Source organism: Malaclemys terrapin, chromosome 5, assembly GCF_027887155.1.
Source record: "Malaclemys terrapin pileata isolate rMalTer1 chromosome 5, rMalTer1.hap1, whole genome shotgun sequence".
In the NCBI taxonomy this organism is placed as follows: domain Eukaryota; kingdom Metazoa; phylum Chordata; order Testudines; family Emydidae; genus Malaclemys; species Malaclemys terrapin.
Window position 1 is genome coordinate 68107312 of NC_071509.1, and position 13282 is coordinate 68120593.

At 38.4% G+C, this 13282-nt stretch overlaps 1 protein-coding gene across 1 annotated transcript in view; it reads right to left on the reverse strand.

Annotated features, from left to right (window-relative positions):
- Positions 1 to 1773: 1773 nt before the first annotated feature.
- WDR17 (WD repeat domain 17) overlaps positions 1774 to 13282 on the reverse strand; it is a 98017-nt gene continuing 86508 nt past the window's right edge. Inside the window, exons 25-30 of the mRNA XM_054029156.1 lie at positions 11918 to 12059; positions 11711 to 11813; positions 7823 to 7924; positions 6494 to 6592; positions 6087 to 6270; positions 1774 to 4130 (exon numbers count right to left, since the gene is read on the reverse strand). Coding sequence (XP_053885131.1) covers positions 4011 to 4130; positions 6087 to 6270; positions 6494 to 6592; positions 7823 to 7924; positions 11711 to 11813; positions 11918 to 12059 — 750 coding nt within the window. The 3' untranslated portion in view covers positions 1774 to 4010. The remainder of the gene's footprint in view (positions 4131 to 6086; positions 6271 to 6493; positions 6593 to 7822; positions 7925 to 11710; positions 11814 to 11917; positions 12060 to 13282) is intronic.

The following is a 13282-nucleotide window of genomic DNA, read 5'->3' on the forward strand; positions in this document are numbered from 1 at the left end:
TATACATTTAAGCAGTTACACAGCTTTCATAGATTCCAAGGCCAGAAGGAAATATTATGATCATCCAATCTGACCTCTTGTGTAACACAAGTCATATAAATTTACACTTATTCACATTCTTAATTTTTAAATTTTTTATATTTGAAAATAATGCATTTCTTAGTGGATGATTAATGTTCTACTTTTGATTTGTGTCAAGTTCTATTTCAGTGGAAATTCAAATTAATTAAAATGCAGAAAAACAGCATTTTATTTTTTATTAAATATAACTACTTTAAATGTGCTATATTCATAAACTTTTATCAAAAATGTTTTACATTTTAAGCTAACTGGGTTACTAAACAAAGGGGAAGCATTATCGGTTAGTGAACTGAATTGATTATTTCTGGTAAACATACTCTTCAAAAATTTAAAAGTAGTAAATTTCATCCTCTCATATCTAATTTTTATTTACAGATTGGAAAAGGTAAAACCAAGCCTTCTGCCTTTTCATCTTCCAATCAGTTTCTTAACTTTGAATGGACTAATCATTGAACTAAACTAGTTAAATAAACCAAAATGAAGATATTCTCTCTGCATCTTCAGAAGAGGCTACTGCTGTCAAAGCTGGTTCAACAAACTATGGTTCCAAGTGGTTAGCTAGTGAGTCCCAGCAAAAACAATGAGGAATCTTGTGGCACCTTAAAGACTAACAAATTTATTAGAGCATAAGCTTTCGTAGGATCTGAAGTGTTCAAAGTAAATAAATCTAAATATGCCTGCCTACTGTAATTTTCTCTCCATACATCTGAAGAAGCGGGTCATAGCCCACGAAAGCTCATGCTCTAATAAATTTGTTAGTCTTTAAGGTGCCACAAGACTCCTCGTTGTTTTTGCTGAAACAGACTAACATGGCTACACCCCTCTGAAATTGAGCCTCAGCAGTTCAGTGATCTGACTTTAAAACTTTACATCAAACATGTACTAATTTTTTGTATTCAATGTACATGATTTTATTATAAGTTGTCAATTTCAAATGTACTTTTAAATAGGGTTATTTTTAAAAAATCATTTTTTTTTTGTTTTAAATCATTTTGTCTTTATGCACCCTGCATAGGCAGCATTTATGACTTTACACAATTTTAATTTGACACCTACACACCTGGAAAAGAAATATGGGTTTTTTTAATGCCATGTCGTCAGTTTTAGGAGGGACACTACTTGTTTTTTTTGCAGTCTTACCTTTTGGCCTATTCAATATCACTGGAATTTTGTAAGTCCTTGTCCACATATAGTGCACTTTTACTTGTGGCATTGTTAAATTTTTGTTACAAGAGTCAAAATCTGAGCTGTCCAAAATTAAATTAAATATCAGAGCATAAAATTAGCTTTTCTCTAAGATTTGTAATTAAGTTTACAACTGGTGTTTGTCTCCAGTCTCTGAAGCTTAGAACAATAGTAATAGTTTTGACATTTTTCTTCATTTTGATAAACCTGTGACTTTGGTAGAGACATTTTATTCGTTTAGCACTTATTACAAGAACACTAAGATCACAAGAGATTTTTTCAGAGCACCTGTTACCGGATATAAAAGTTTTACGGCTTTTAGTATTTTTGCCTAGAAAGCAATAGAGAAATTCAGACACTGTATAGCAATTATTTGAAGGTAAAGACATCAGAATTTTTTTTTTTAATATGGAGGGGAAATAGCTACAGTTGAGCAGTTCTGCTTGACAATGAAATCACATTTTAGCAAACAACCTGAAATTATTTTGGAAAACATTGATGCAGCTATGTTTTGACAGTTACGACTACATTTATTGTAACAGTAAATGCACATTTTACAATATGTTTTCTTACGTTTTCCCCCCACATAGGGTAAGGACTACCTTAAAGCAAATACAACATAATTTTTGTTCACAAAGACTATTAGCAGACATATTTCTAATATAAAAAGTGCCCTTTAACTCAATTTTTATACTCTAAACCTAACAATGAAAAAATAATTTGCCTCCCTCAGTGTCAAAAAAGGGAATAGATTTGTCTGAGATTCCACACTAAGGCACAACTTCCACAAATTGATGCAGTTTTACTACATATTTATAATTATTTAAAAGACTTAAGTACAAATCTTCAGGATATTACCAAAGATTTAAAGAATAGAGTGGCAGTTGAGTCAATCCTTCAGATTCCAATTCATACAGTTAAACAAACTTTGGTGTTTATGATCAATCCTCTCCATCTTTCCCCATCTGAAAATGCCTATATTTCTTTTACATACACATCGGACATACAAGTCACACAGCACAAGGTAACTACTGATCTTTGATTCAACAAAAATAACCATTGTTTATTCACAGCTGGAGAGGTTATAGTTCTTCCACAAATTAGTATAATGGTTCTTTTTTCTGAATTCCAACTCTCATTCCCCAAATTCCATATAATTAAACAAAGAGAAACAAATCTCAAATGGTAGAAGCAATAAAGTGATACCTAACTCTCTTGCAAAACAAGGGCTGGTAGTTAGGATGTACTATTTATTTGAGGCGCCAAAAATCTGTAATAAATTCAATAAACCCTTTGTGGAATAAAATTATTAACTTTAAACTAAAAAAAAGAAAAATGTTTGTTTTTTCCATATTTCATAGAATTCCTGAGTTTTAACTTCCTCTGTAGCCTAGGGCCGATCAGCTAGCCTTTCTATCTCAGTTTCCACTTAGTAAAATGAGGACATTCCTTACTACCTCATAGGGATCGTGTGAGGATTAGGTTTGCAAGGCATTTTACGATGAAAAGGGCTATATCTTGTGTTGTTCCTATTTTGTACAGGTTATTTAAAACATTTTCAGTCATTTTTATTATTATCTCTTGATATCCTAACCAGAATAACGTACGTTTGTTTTTTTGGGGGGGCGGGGAGGGAGAGGCAGGGGAAAGAGAAAGTGAAGCTGATGAGAACAGTGCCACTAACATGCTGATCAGGGAACCCAGCAAAAGGATTTCTAATACTATTTGATGCAAGAACAATTCTATCTGTGAACAACTGGTCTTCTCAGGCAGGTATTTGATATTATGCACAATTTTTAGAATAAAATATTCTACTGCCATAATTTTTTCTTTCATTTGCGCACATGATACTAGATGTGAACTAACCATCCAACTAAATAAAGCAATGCCCACATATTTATGTATCAGATCCTCAATACCATACAAATTTTTACAATCTATACAAAATTAAAAAACAAAAATCTTAATTTACATAATGTATTTCAATAATTTTCATTAAATAAGCTGTTTATTACTTACAAGCTATTTATTAAAAAAATAAGGTTAATAGAACACATTTTAGCGCTCAATAAAATATAATGGGGGAAGTGCTAAATATGGATTTATTAGAAAATAGAATAATTTATCCTAATCTAGATATTCATCAAAATGACTTCTCTTTTCCTGTTAAAGCTTCAATATTTATTGTATGGAAAGATTTTTTTAATTAAAAATTGAAGTATTTTGACTATGTTGTCATTTAATTTACACTATCACTCTTTAGAATCACATTTTACCAAGTATTAGATACAAACAAAAGGGCATACAGAATGTATGAAACTCAGCTGTATCTCAGTGGCAATTCATAAAAGCATAAATGCATACTGATGTATTTAAAAATGTCTTATGAATTTCACAGTTTCAGCTACCCCAGTATTTTGCTAATGTTCAGATATTTCTTTACTTGGTTTACAATTTGCTCACAAAAATTTACTGAAATGTTTTTAGTTGTCTGACAGTATTCTCTTTTTTAAAAAAAAACATGGCTGTCAATTATGTAAGGACTTTTTTTCTTTGGATTATCATATAACTTTATATATATAAAAATCTATTTTTCATTTTCTCATTTACATTTTGCAAAATTCAAATAATTGTCCTTCAGGAAGAATCAACTGCCATCTTTCTATCCTTCAACAATCAAGGTTAAATTAATGTTAACCTACTGGATGTTACTTGTTTTAAGCACTACAGAGGAAAAAGTCTTATCAGAATGGGTTGAGTCGTATTCCTGTTCCTAATGGTGAGAAGGGATTCACTTTGGCCCACATCAAAGCATCATTCAGTGAAATAGCTGATTTTCCATCTTCAAGGAAAAACACTGGACCCTGTGAATGTTTGAGGAGGGAAGGAAAAAGATACACATCATGTCTCCATACTCCCAGAAGAGATGCAGTCTAGCAAATGCACATTTTTACTTCATCTGAGATGAAAATGAATAAAGAATACAATGCTAATTTATGTAATAGCTTTACAGGCTTAAAAAGTTAAACCTGTTATAATCAAGTCTGACTAAAACTTTCATACTAAATTTATAATGCTATATTTATCAGGTAAACAGAGGTGTCCTAAAAATCTGCAAGCCCAAATTTCACATTTCCTAAATTCCTGAGTTAGCTACATCTTAAAATAATAATTCTGTAATATTTACAAACTATCTTATAGTTAATTAATTCTTCCTGTGTGGCTACTGAGTATGTATACTCTCCTGTCTGCATAATTACTGCACCTCCCTGAGCAGCAGTAGCGCTTGTCACTCAGAGGGGTGGCTTTTTCACACCCACAAGTGACTTATGTTATACCGAAGTAAGCGCTGGAGTGTACAAGCCCACAATGTCTTCAAATGGCAGCATGGTCTAGAGAAACGTGCCTGGCAGAGTTGAGAATCTCAGTCTGTTTCCCTATCTGTAAAAATGGCAATAATAATAATATGTACCTCACAGGAATTTACTGAGGATTAATATATGTTAAATACTTTGATCACAAAGCACTGTATAAGTCATAAATGTAATTGGAAGCTGATAGTCATGTTTGAAAGTGTATCCTTTATATTATTTAATTATGGGGAAAAGATGAGAACTGTCCTCTGAAGGATCACCCATGTATGTTTTTAATTCATGTAATGGCTCCTGGGTACTGTAGTGGTTGGCACTCTAGAAATGCATATTATAACACATATTTTCAACACATTAAGGACAGTGTGAAGTCTAAAATAAAACTTTTAAATTGTTTTCAAGTCAAACCACGGTGAGGTTGGCAATAGCTCGCATATATTAAAACAGCATATGCTAAGACAGGGGTGGGCAAACTTTTTGGTCCGAGGGCCACAGCTGAGTGAGGAAATTGCATGCAGGGCCATGAATGTAGGGCTGGAGCAGGGGGTTGGGGTGCGGGAGTGGTACAGTGTGCAGGAAGGGGCTCAGGGCAGGGGGTTGGAGTGCAGGAGGGGGCTCAGGGCAGGGGATTGGGGTGCAGGAGGGATTTGGAGTGCAGGCTCCGGCCTGGCGCCGTTTACCTGGAGCAGCTCCGGGGTGGCAGCAGCACGCAGCGGCGCTCAGGCAGGCTGCCTGCCCTGGTCTCGTGCCGGTCCTGGAAGCATCCAGCACCACGTCCCTGCGGCCCCGGGGGGGAAGAAGGAGGGACAGAGGGCTCCGTGCACTGCCCTCACCTGCGGGTACCTGCCCCAAAGCTCCCATTGGCCGTGGTTCCCCGTTCCCGGCTAATGGGAGCTGTGGGGGGCGGTGCCTACAAGTGAGGGCGACGCACAGAGCCCTCTGCCCCCTCACTCCCAGGGGCCGCAGGGACGTGGTGCCGATCGCTTCTGGAAGCTGCGTGGGGCCCATGATGCCACAGGGGTGGCAATCCCGCGGGCTGGATCCAAAGCCCTGATAGGCCGGCTCTGGCCCGCAGGCCTTAGTTTGCCCACTCCTGTGCTAAGAGACATTTCTATTCCTTATACAGACTAAAAACTTTTGACTGCTCCAATTGGGGATTTCAAACATTTTTTCCTCCTGAAATTTTTCTTTTCTGTATAGCCTACTGTAGTTAAGGCCAGTGTCCTCCAAGGCAAAATGGCAGCTTCTGCCATTGCAGGGTACTCAATAGCAATATTCCAACTTGCCCCTTCTTCCTCAGAGGTTTTCTTTGAGAATGCTGCAAGCCTCAACTATTTTCAATTTTTATTCAGTCTCTTCACTTGAAAACAATTGGTTTGACTGTCTTTAAAGTAACTGTTATTTTATGAAGTATTCCAAAAAGAGCACTCAGGCTCCATAAAATGGTACCTGTATCCTTAACCCTGTCAAACAAGAGATGTGAACATCTGAGTGACTAGGAAGATTAGACCCAGTGACATAATCTGGTCCAATAATTCCTTTAAGAGGCTCTTCTTTTATTCGTGATACCAATGTTGAATAAACCATTCTCTGTGATTCGGATGGAGGGGTATATGATAATTCATCAGTAGATCTGAGAGTAAAATATATTTCATTTTAAGCTATGCATTTCATTTGCAGTATACCTCAAGATGCACAAAAACAAAGAATATTATTTCAAAATGAAGTATCTTAATTTTTACATAAATTGATATAGTCATATTCTACAAAGAAAAAATGGGATAAACATTGTATTTACAATGAGCATATTTAAATCATAGTAATTTTATTATGATAACTTTATGTTTCACACGTACTTGTTGACTAACTGAGTACAAGCTCTCCAAGCATCTAGTTCCTCAGAAAGCTGTTCAATTTTCAGGGGTACAGATACCTCCCGTCGTTTTAAAAGCTGACTAAAAAAAGAAATAAAAACGAATTAAAATATCTTCCCACAGAAAAAAATTAAATCAAGAAAATATACATTGTTAGAATTGAAGGGAAAAGAAGCTAGAAATTAGCAATATGAATCTGTCTTTGAGTAAATGTTGAATTGACCATAAAATTGGATATTTTTGCTATAACACGAGTTAAATTTAGGAATTATTAGTTTTTATATTTTCATATATAATTATCTTGATTTAACTGCAGAGTTTTCCTTTGAAGTCTATTTTTAAAGCTATATGCGCTTTTTTTTTAAAATGACAGTTATTGAATCTTATAGGAATTGTGTGCCTTGATACGTATTACTGACTGGTGTATGCTGAAATGATAAATACAATATCTGAGGATGTTGGAGGGCTAAGTGGATCAATGTAATGTTATTTAGCACAATATCTGAAACAACCTTGTCTTGTCTGAGTACATGTGGAAATAGGAATTTTCAGAAAACTAACACTGGACCTAATTTTACATAAACCAGAGCAAGAAAAGAGGGACAGCTTTTCAGTTTACTCAGTCCCTGATTCTACAAGCATGCATGTACTTATGTTTAAGCATATATACAGGGCCATTTGACTTTACTGGGACATCTCATGTGCTTATGTGCTTTGTTGGATTGGAGCATAAAAAGCTATGAGGTCAGATTGTCGTGGATTTTATAGGTCTTGCAGGGTCAGGCTAAAGAAATACAGCTTTAGAGGGTCCTTGTTCTCCTGAAACCTACATGGATTCTGTGAGTCCCAGGACGCCTCAAAGCTTGATGTCTTAAGTGTCACAAATAAATTATTACTAACCTATTTTTCCTTAGCTTCTTGTTTCTCTTATAAAAGAGAATATCTCATCCTGTTATTATTTCCCAAATCAATTTCAGTCAAAATTATAAAGTACAATTGATAACTTATGATAAAGCAAGGAGAAGATCTAGAATATCTATTTACTTATAAAAAATAATCTTTTCTTTCAGGACCACACAGTTTGACTGAGGCCCAAATTCTGTTTTCAGGCTGACCTTGTGCCTGTGCAATGCAAGAAGCCAATGGAGCTCTGGGTGAGCATAGGAGTACATCCACATGTGCTCATTGCATGAATGGGACTTTAGATTGATAAGCTTCTGGGGGCAGGGGCTCTCTCTTACTATGTATCATAATCCTGATGAAGGCTCCTGGGTGCTACTGCAGTGCAAATTGGTATACAATTAATATTACCTTGTGTATTCATAAAGTGCAGGTACAATGCTAGCATACTGTCTTCTAATAGCAAGTAAAGCACCAGCGTAACCAGACAATATCAGCAGCTCATTCCGAACTCTAAAAATAGAAAAGGATCAAAGGTAATCAGAGTTTTCAATCATCTGTAGAAACTTTAAACAGACTATTACTCTACTAAATAATTTAAAATATTGCTTGATCTGTGAATTTCTGTAGGGAATGTGTGTGCTGCCTGGTTGATTACATTTAAGTTCTAAACCAGATAACTGTAAACTACACTTCATCTGCTCAACACGGATTCCATTTATTGATTTTTATTTTTTCTTATGCTTCAGAATAAAAAGTGCCACACATGGACTCTGAGCATTTTCAGTTATTTAAAATAAATGCAAGTACAAATTTCAGCCAGCTCACTCCTTTCAGTAGGCTACAGCTCCACATACAAACAATATCATCCCCACATATTAGCCAGTACTTCAGTCCTCTCTTCAAAAGCAGGGGCCATGGTTACAGGGCAAGTTGCACTTTAGATCCCTGGCTCCCCTGCACCCGTCTCCAGGGTGGAATCCAGTGTTCCAATCACTTTGGAACTGGATCTTTGGGTTGCAGCATCTGTTTCTCAAGAGTGTTAACATGACAGATTCAACTGGGTTTGGCACCTGTGAACTCTTTACCTCCAGGAGCCTGCAACAGCAGCCAAAAAAAAGTGATAAAAACAGCTTCTTCGAAAGAATGCATAACATATTCATTCACTCAAAAGGTACAGATTATGCAGAGCAAAGGGTAAAAACGAAGGCCTATATGTCTATTTCCCTTTACCTAGCTCTTAACATTTCCTTACAAGCTTTGATAAATTCATTAATCTCTGAGTTAGGAGAAACAGCCTTCTTGCTGCAGCTTCTCTCTCTCTCTGAGACTCTCCACCAGGCAGCCTTAGATATCTCACACCTCCCCTTCTTTGTTCCACCAGGGTCTTTTAGACCAGTGTTGTTCAATGACGAGTCCGTGGACCGACACCAGTCCCTAAAATCTCCCTGACACAGTTTAGAAAGGCAGCAAGATGGTTCCTGGTATCAAAAAGGTTGAGAAATGCTGTTTTAGAGTATGTCTACACTACGGTAAAACTCCCGAGGCTAAGGCTGTGGGACCCTCCCCCCTTGCAGGGTCCCATACCCCACGCTCCAGTCTGAGCCTGAACATCTACCACTGCAATTTTATAGCCCCGCAGCCTGAGCCCTGCAAGCCTGTCAGTTGCCACAGGCCAGTTGTGGGTGCCTGATTGCAGCATAGACAAACTCTTAAAGGTTTAGTATCCCCTTTGATTGTAGGCTTAGATCTGGGAAATGTAATCCTGGCTAGGAGGTGTACAGGGGCAATCCCCAATTAATAGCTTCTCCCATTATTCCCTTAAGGAGCCTTTTCTCTATCTTTGTTTTGTTTCCTATTTGCTTCCCCCCACAAAAGCCTCCTCTGATTTTATGCAATCAGGCAGGATAATGTCAATTAGGTAAACTGAATGCATTATATCATATCTATAACCAGTAATAAAACTCCCACATTCTCTAAACCATGCAAAACATTTAGGCTTTGTCTACACTACACTGCTTTTAGCGACACAGCTGTGTCACTAAAAATCGGGCAGTGCAAACGCTGTTTGTCGGCACTTTTGCCAACAAAATACTTCCTCCCCTAGGAGTGGGGTTCACGTTGTCAACACGAGAGCACTTCTGCCAACAATGAGCTGTTTACACTTGCACTTGCTGTTGCAACTTTTGTCTTTCGGGGCAGGGGGCGGGGGAGGCTTTTTAAGCACCTGTGAACGACAAAAGTTTGTCATTCAATTGGCAGTGTAGAGAAAGCCTAGGCACTGCAGCATACTCCTTAAGTCCTTAACTCCAGGCATTTCAGATCAGCAGCCGGAGGGCATACCAGAGCTCTGGGCTCTTATGGAGAATGCTCTCTCTGTTATGCAGAGGAGGATTTACCATCAGTGTCTCTGGTGATCATGATTGCAACAGTGGCTTTGTCTACACTGGCAAGTGAATTACAAAACTTTTGTCATTCAAAGGTGTTAAGAAAACACCCCTCCTCACCCGCCCCCCGAAAGACAAAAGTTTTGTCAAGGAAAAGCACCGGTTTGAAGAGTGCTTTGTCTGCAGGAGTGCTCTCCTGCCAACAAAGCTACCGCCGCTCGTTGGGGTGGAAGTTTTTTGTAGGCAGGAAAGAACTCTCTTGCTGACAAAAAGCAGCTAAACTGCATGCGCGCATTTTAGCAGCACAGCTTCTAGCACACAGCCATGTCACTAAAAGCTGCATAGTGTAGACAAAGCCAGTGTATCATGAAGATAGATTTCAGAGTAGCAGCCGTGTTAGTCTGTATCCACAAAAAGAACAGGAGTACTTGTGGCACCTTAGAGACTAACAGATTTATTAGAGCATAAGCTTTCGTGGACTACAGCCCACTTCTTCGGATGGTGCTCAACTACACTTTGGCTATTTAAGGCTTTATAAGTTCAAGCCAATACCTTAAAATCTATCTGCAGAACCACGTGCTCTCTACAGAATGGCCTAGTTATCAACCAGACAGCTACCTTCTGCACCAGTTCCAGCTGCCTATTAAATTTAAGATGTATCCCCCACAGAGTGCACTGAGATAGTCTAACCTTGCAGTGACACAGGCATGAATGATAGTAGCTATATCTGAATTTGAAAGAGTATGTCATACTCATCTGGCCAGAGGTAGATAGTAAAACACCTTTTTGATCATGACAGTCACTTTTAAATGAAGTTATTGGTCTAGCCAGACTCTAGTTATTTAACAATGGCAGCTGAACACCCTCACTCTTTGGTGCAAATAAAATCTCCACTAACTCTTCGGGTTGTTTCTCTCAACCTACCAGCATCACCTGTCTTGTCTGGATTGAGCCTCAGCCAGCTTGCTCTCATCCATGCCCCAATTTCACCTATACACTGCATTAGTCTCTCAACAGCTCCAGCTTGGTCATTTGAATTGGAGAAATAAAACTTAAGGTCATTAGCCAGAAAACAATGCCATCTGAGTCTCTTCACTAACTCCTTTAATAGGCCAGATATACACATTGATACAAGAGGGGCAATAAGATGGAATCCTGCAGGACCCTACATGAGAGTGCCCTCACAGTTGACAAATAATTGCCTATTACAACTCTTGGGGTCTTCTCAGCTAGAAAAAGCAACCTCCACCCAGCTATTCCTGCCTGAGACGAAAGATGGGTCAGCAACACTTCATGATCAGCAGTTTCAAAGGCAGCTGACAGATCTAAAAGTCAGCAAGAATACCTGATCATTGTTACCTCAAAGGGAAAATTAAATGCAAGAAGTGCAGCCTGTGTACTAAACCCAGGTTTATGTCCATTTTGACTAGAGTGTCAAGGAGTTCTGAGGAAGCTAGATACTGTGATAGTGGTCTCACCACAACCTTCTTGACTACCCAAAATAGGGAATGCACAGGTTGTGGCCTGAAGTTCTCACAACACCTTCATCAATTCAGTGAAACTCAACCAGAAAAGATCTTGCATTTATTCCTTCAAGATCCTGCTCTGCTACTACAGATGCAGATGAGCTGGCCTGAATCTGAATTTAGGACCTAACCTTCAGTCCCAACATTTGCAAAACACCCATTGGCTCAAAGGAAGTTTGCCCATGTTAGGGCTGATGGATTAGATCATATAGTTGTATTTGTTATTTTTATTCAGCTGGGTAAGCTGAGAGCTATGTTGTAAAGATATCCAAGTGATTGCTAGCTGTAGGAAAGATGTAGAACACATGACTGAAAACAAGGAGAAAGAGTAATCTTTAAAAAAAAGAGGGAAGTCTCAGTTTTATAGTCATGGGAAACATACTCACTCACTACATTTATGCAGCACTAATCTTTCAGTGCGTATATAGCTTAGAAGATCAAGAAAGGGACACACTGAATCCAAAGTCCAATCTGAGCTACTGATTTGTTCTGTTGAAAAATACAAACAAAAAATGAAAATGGTAAATACCAAAGCAGAAAGAAGCCAAACAAATGACTATATTGAGATCAGGTTCTTCCATTCACAAGCCTACCTTTAATATATTGAATGCCAAGAGGAAGGGCTTTTTCTGGTTCTGTACTTAACAAATAGTATTTTATGATTTCAAATATGTCCCCATTTGCCTGAGCAGTCTCTGCTAGCTGCATACACTCTTCTACGCCTGGTAGATTACACTGGAAAACAAAGGTTTTACACAAGAAATAAATAGCTTTGTTTGAACATGGTAAGGTTCAAGAAACTACGGAAGTTCCCATAAAGCATAACAAAAACAGATTTTCTCTGATATGAAGAAAAGATCATTCTCTTTATTTAAAGGTAATAAAGATTTTTTCACGGACGTGTATCACTAGGAGAGTACACTTTAATCCCCTCTATAGGGGTGCATACTGGTAGAGTCAGTAGACTCATAAACTCTAAGGTCAGAAGGGACCATTATGATCATCTAGTCTGACCTCCCGCATCATGCGGGCCACAAAAGCTGACCCACCCACTCCCGGAAGAATTCTCTCCCTTGACTCAGCTGTTGAAGTCCCTAAATCATGATTTAAAGACTTCAAATAGCTGAGAATCCTCCAGCAAGCAACCTCTGCCCCATGCTGCGGAGGAAAGCGAAAAACCTCCAGGGCCTCTGCCAATCTACCCTGGACGAAAATTCCTTCCCGACCCCAAATATGGCGATCAGCTGAACCCCGAGCATGCGGGCAAGATTCTCTAGCCAGACCCTCTGGAAAAAGTTCTCCGTAGTAACTTTTAATATCCCATCATTGACCATTGTTGCTAATTACCAGCGATGGCACATTATTGACCTATTGACTAAAATCACTTTATCCCATCAAACCATCCCCTCCATAAACTTATCAAGCTTAATCTTAAAGCCAGAGAAGTCTTTCGCCCCCACTGTTTCCCTTGGAAGGCTGTTCTAAAACTTCACCCCTCTGGTGGTTAGAAACCTTCGTCTAATTTCAAGCCTAAACTTCCTGACGGCCAGTTTATATCCATTCGTTCTCGTGTCCACATTAGTACTGAGCTGAAATAATTCCTCTCCTTCCCTGGTATTTATCCCTCTGCTATATTTAAAGAGAGCAATCATATCCCCCCTCAGCCTTCTTTTGGTTAAGGTAAACAAACCAAGCTCCTCGAGTCTCCTTTCATACGCCAAATGTCTGGTGAATGTCAGCCTAGGCATCTAAGAACTTCGTGAGGTCTTTCTGTGACAAACCCATTGTTTAAGAAGTCACTAGATGAGCAGTTTGAATCAAAAGTAAAGCAGTCAGAGGAAGAAGACTCTTCCAGACTACAGAGGAAGTCTGCCAGACAAAGGAGCCAATGGGCACCAGATGCAGTACCACAGAGATCAGGGTAGTGGGGGAAGGAGGGATTCTTTAATATGACTTCA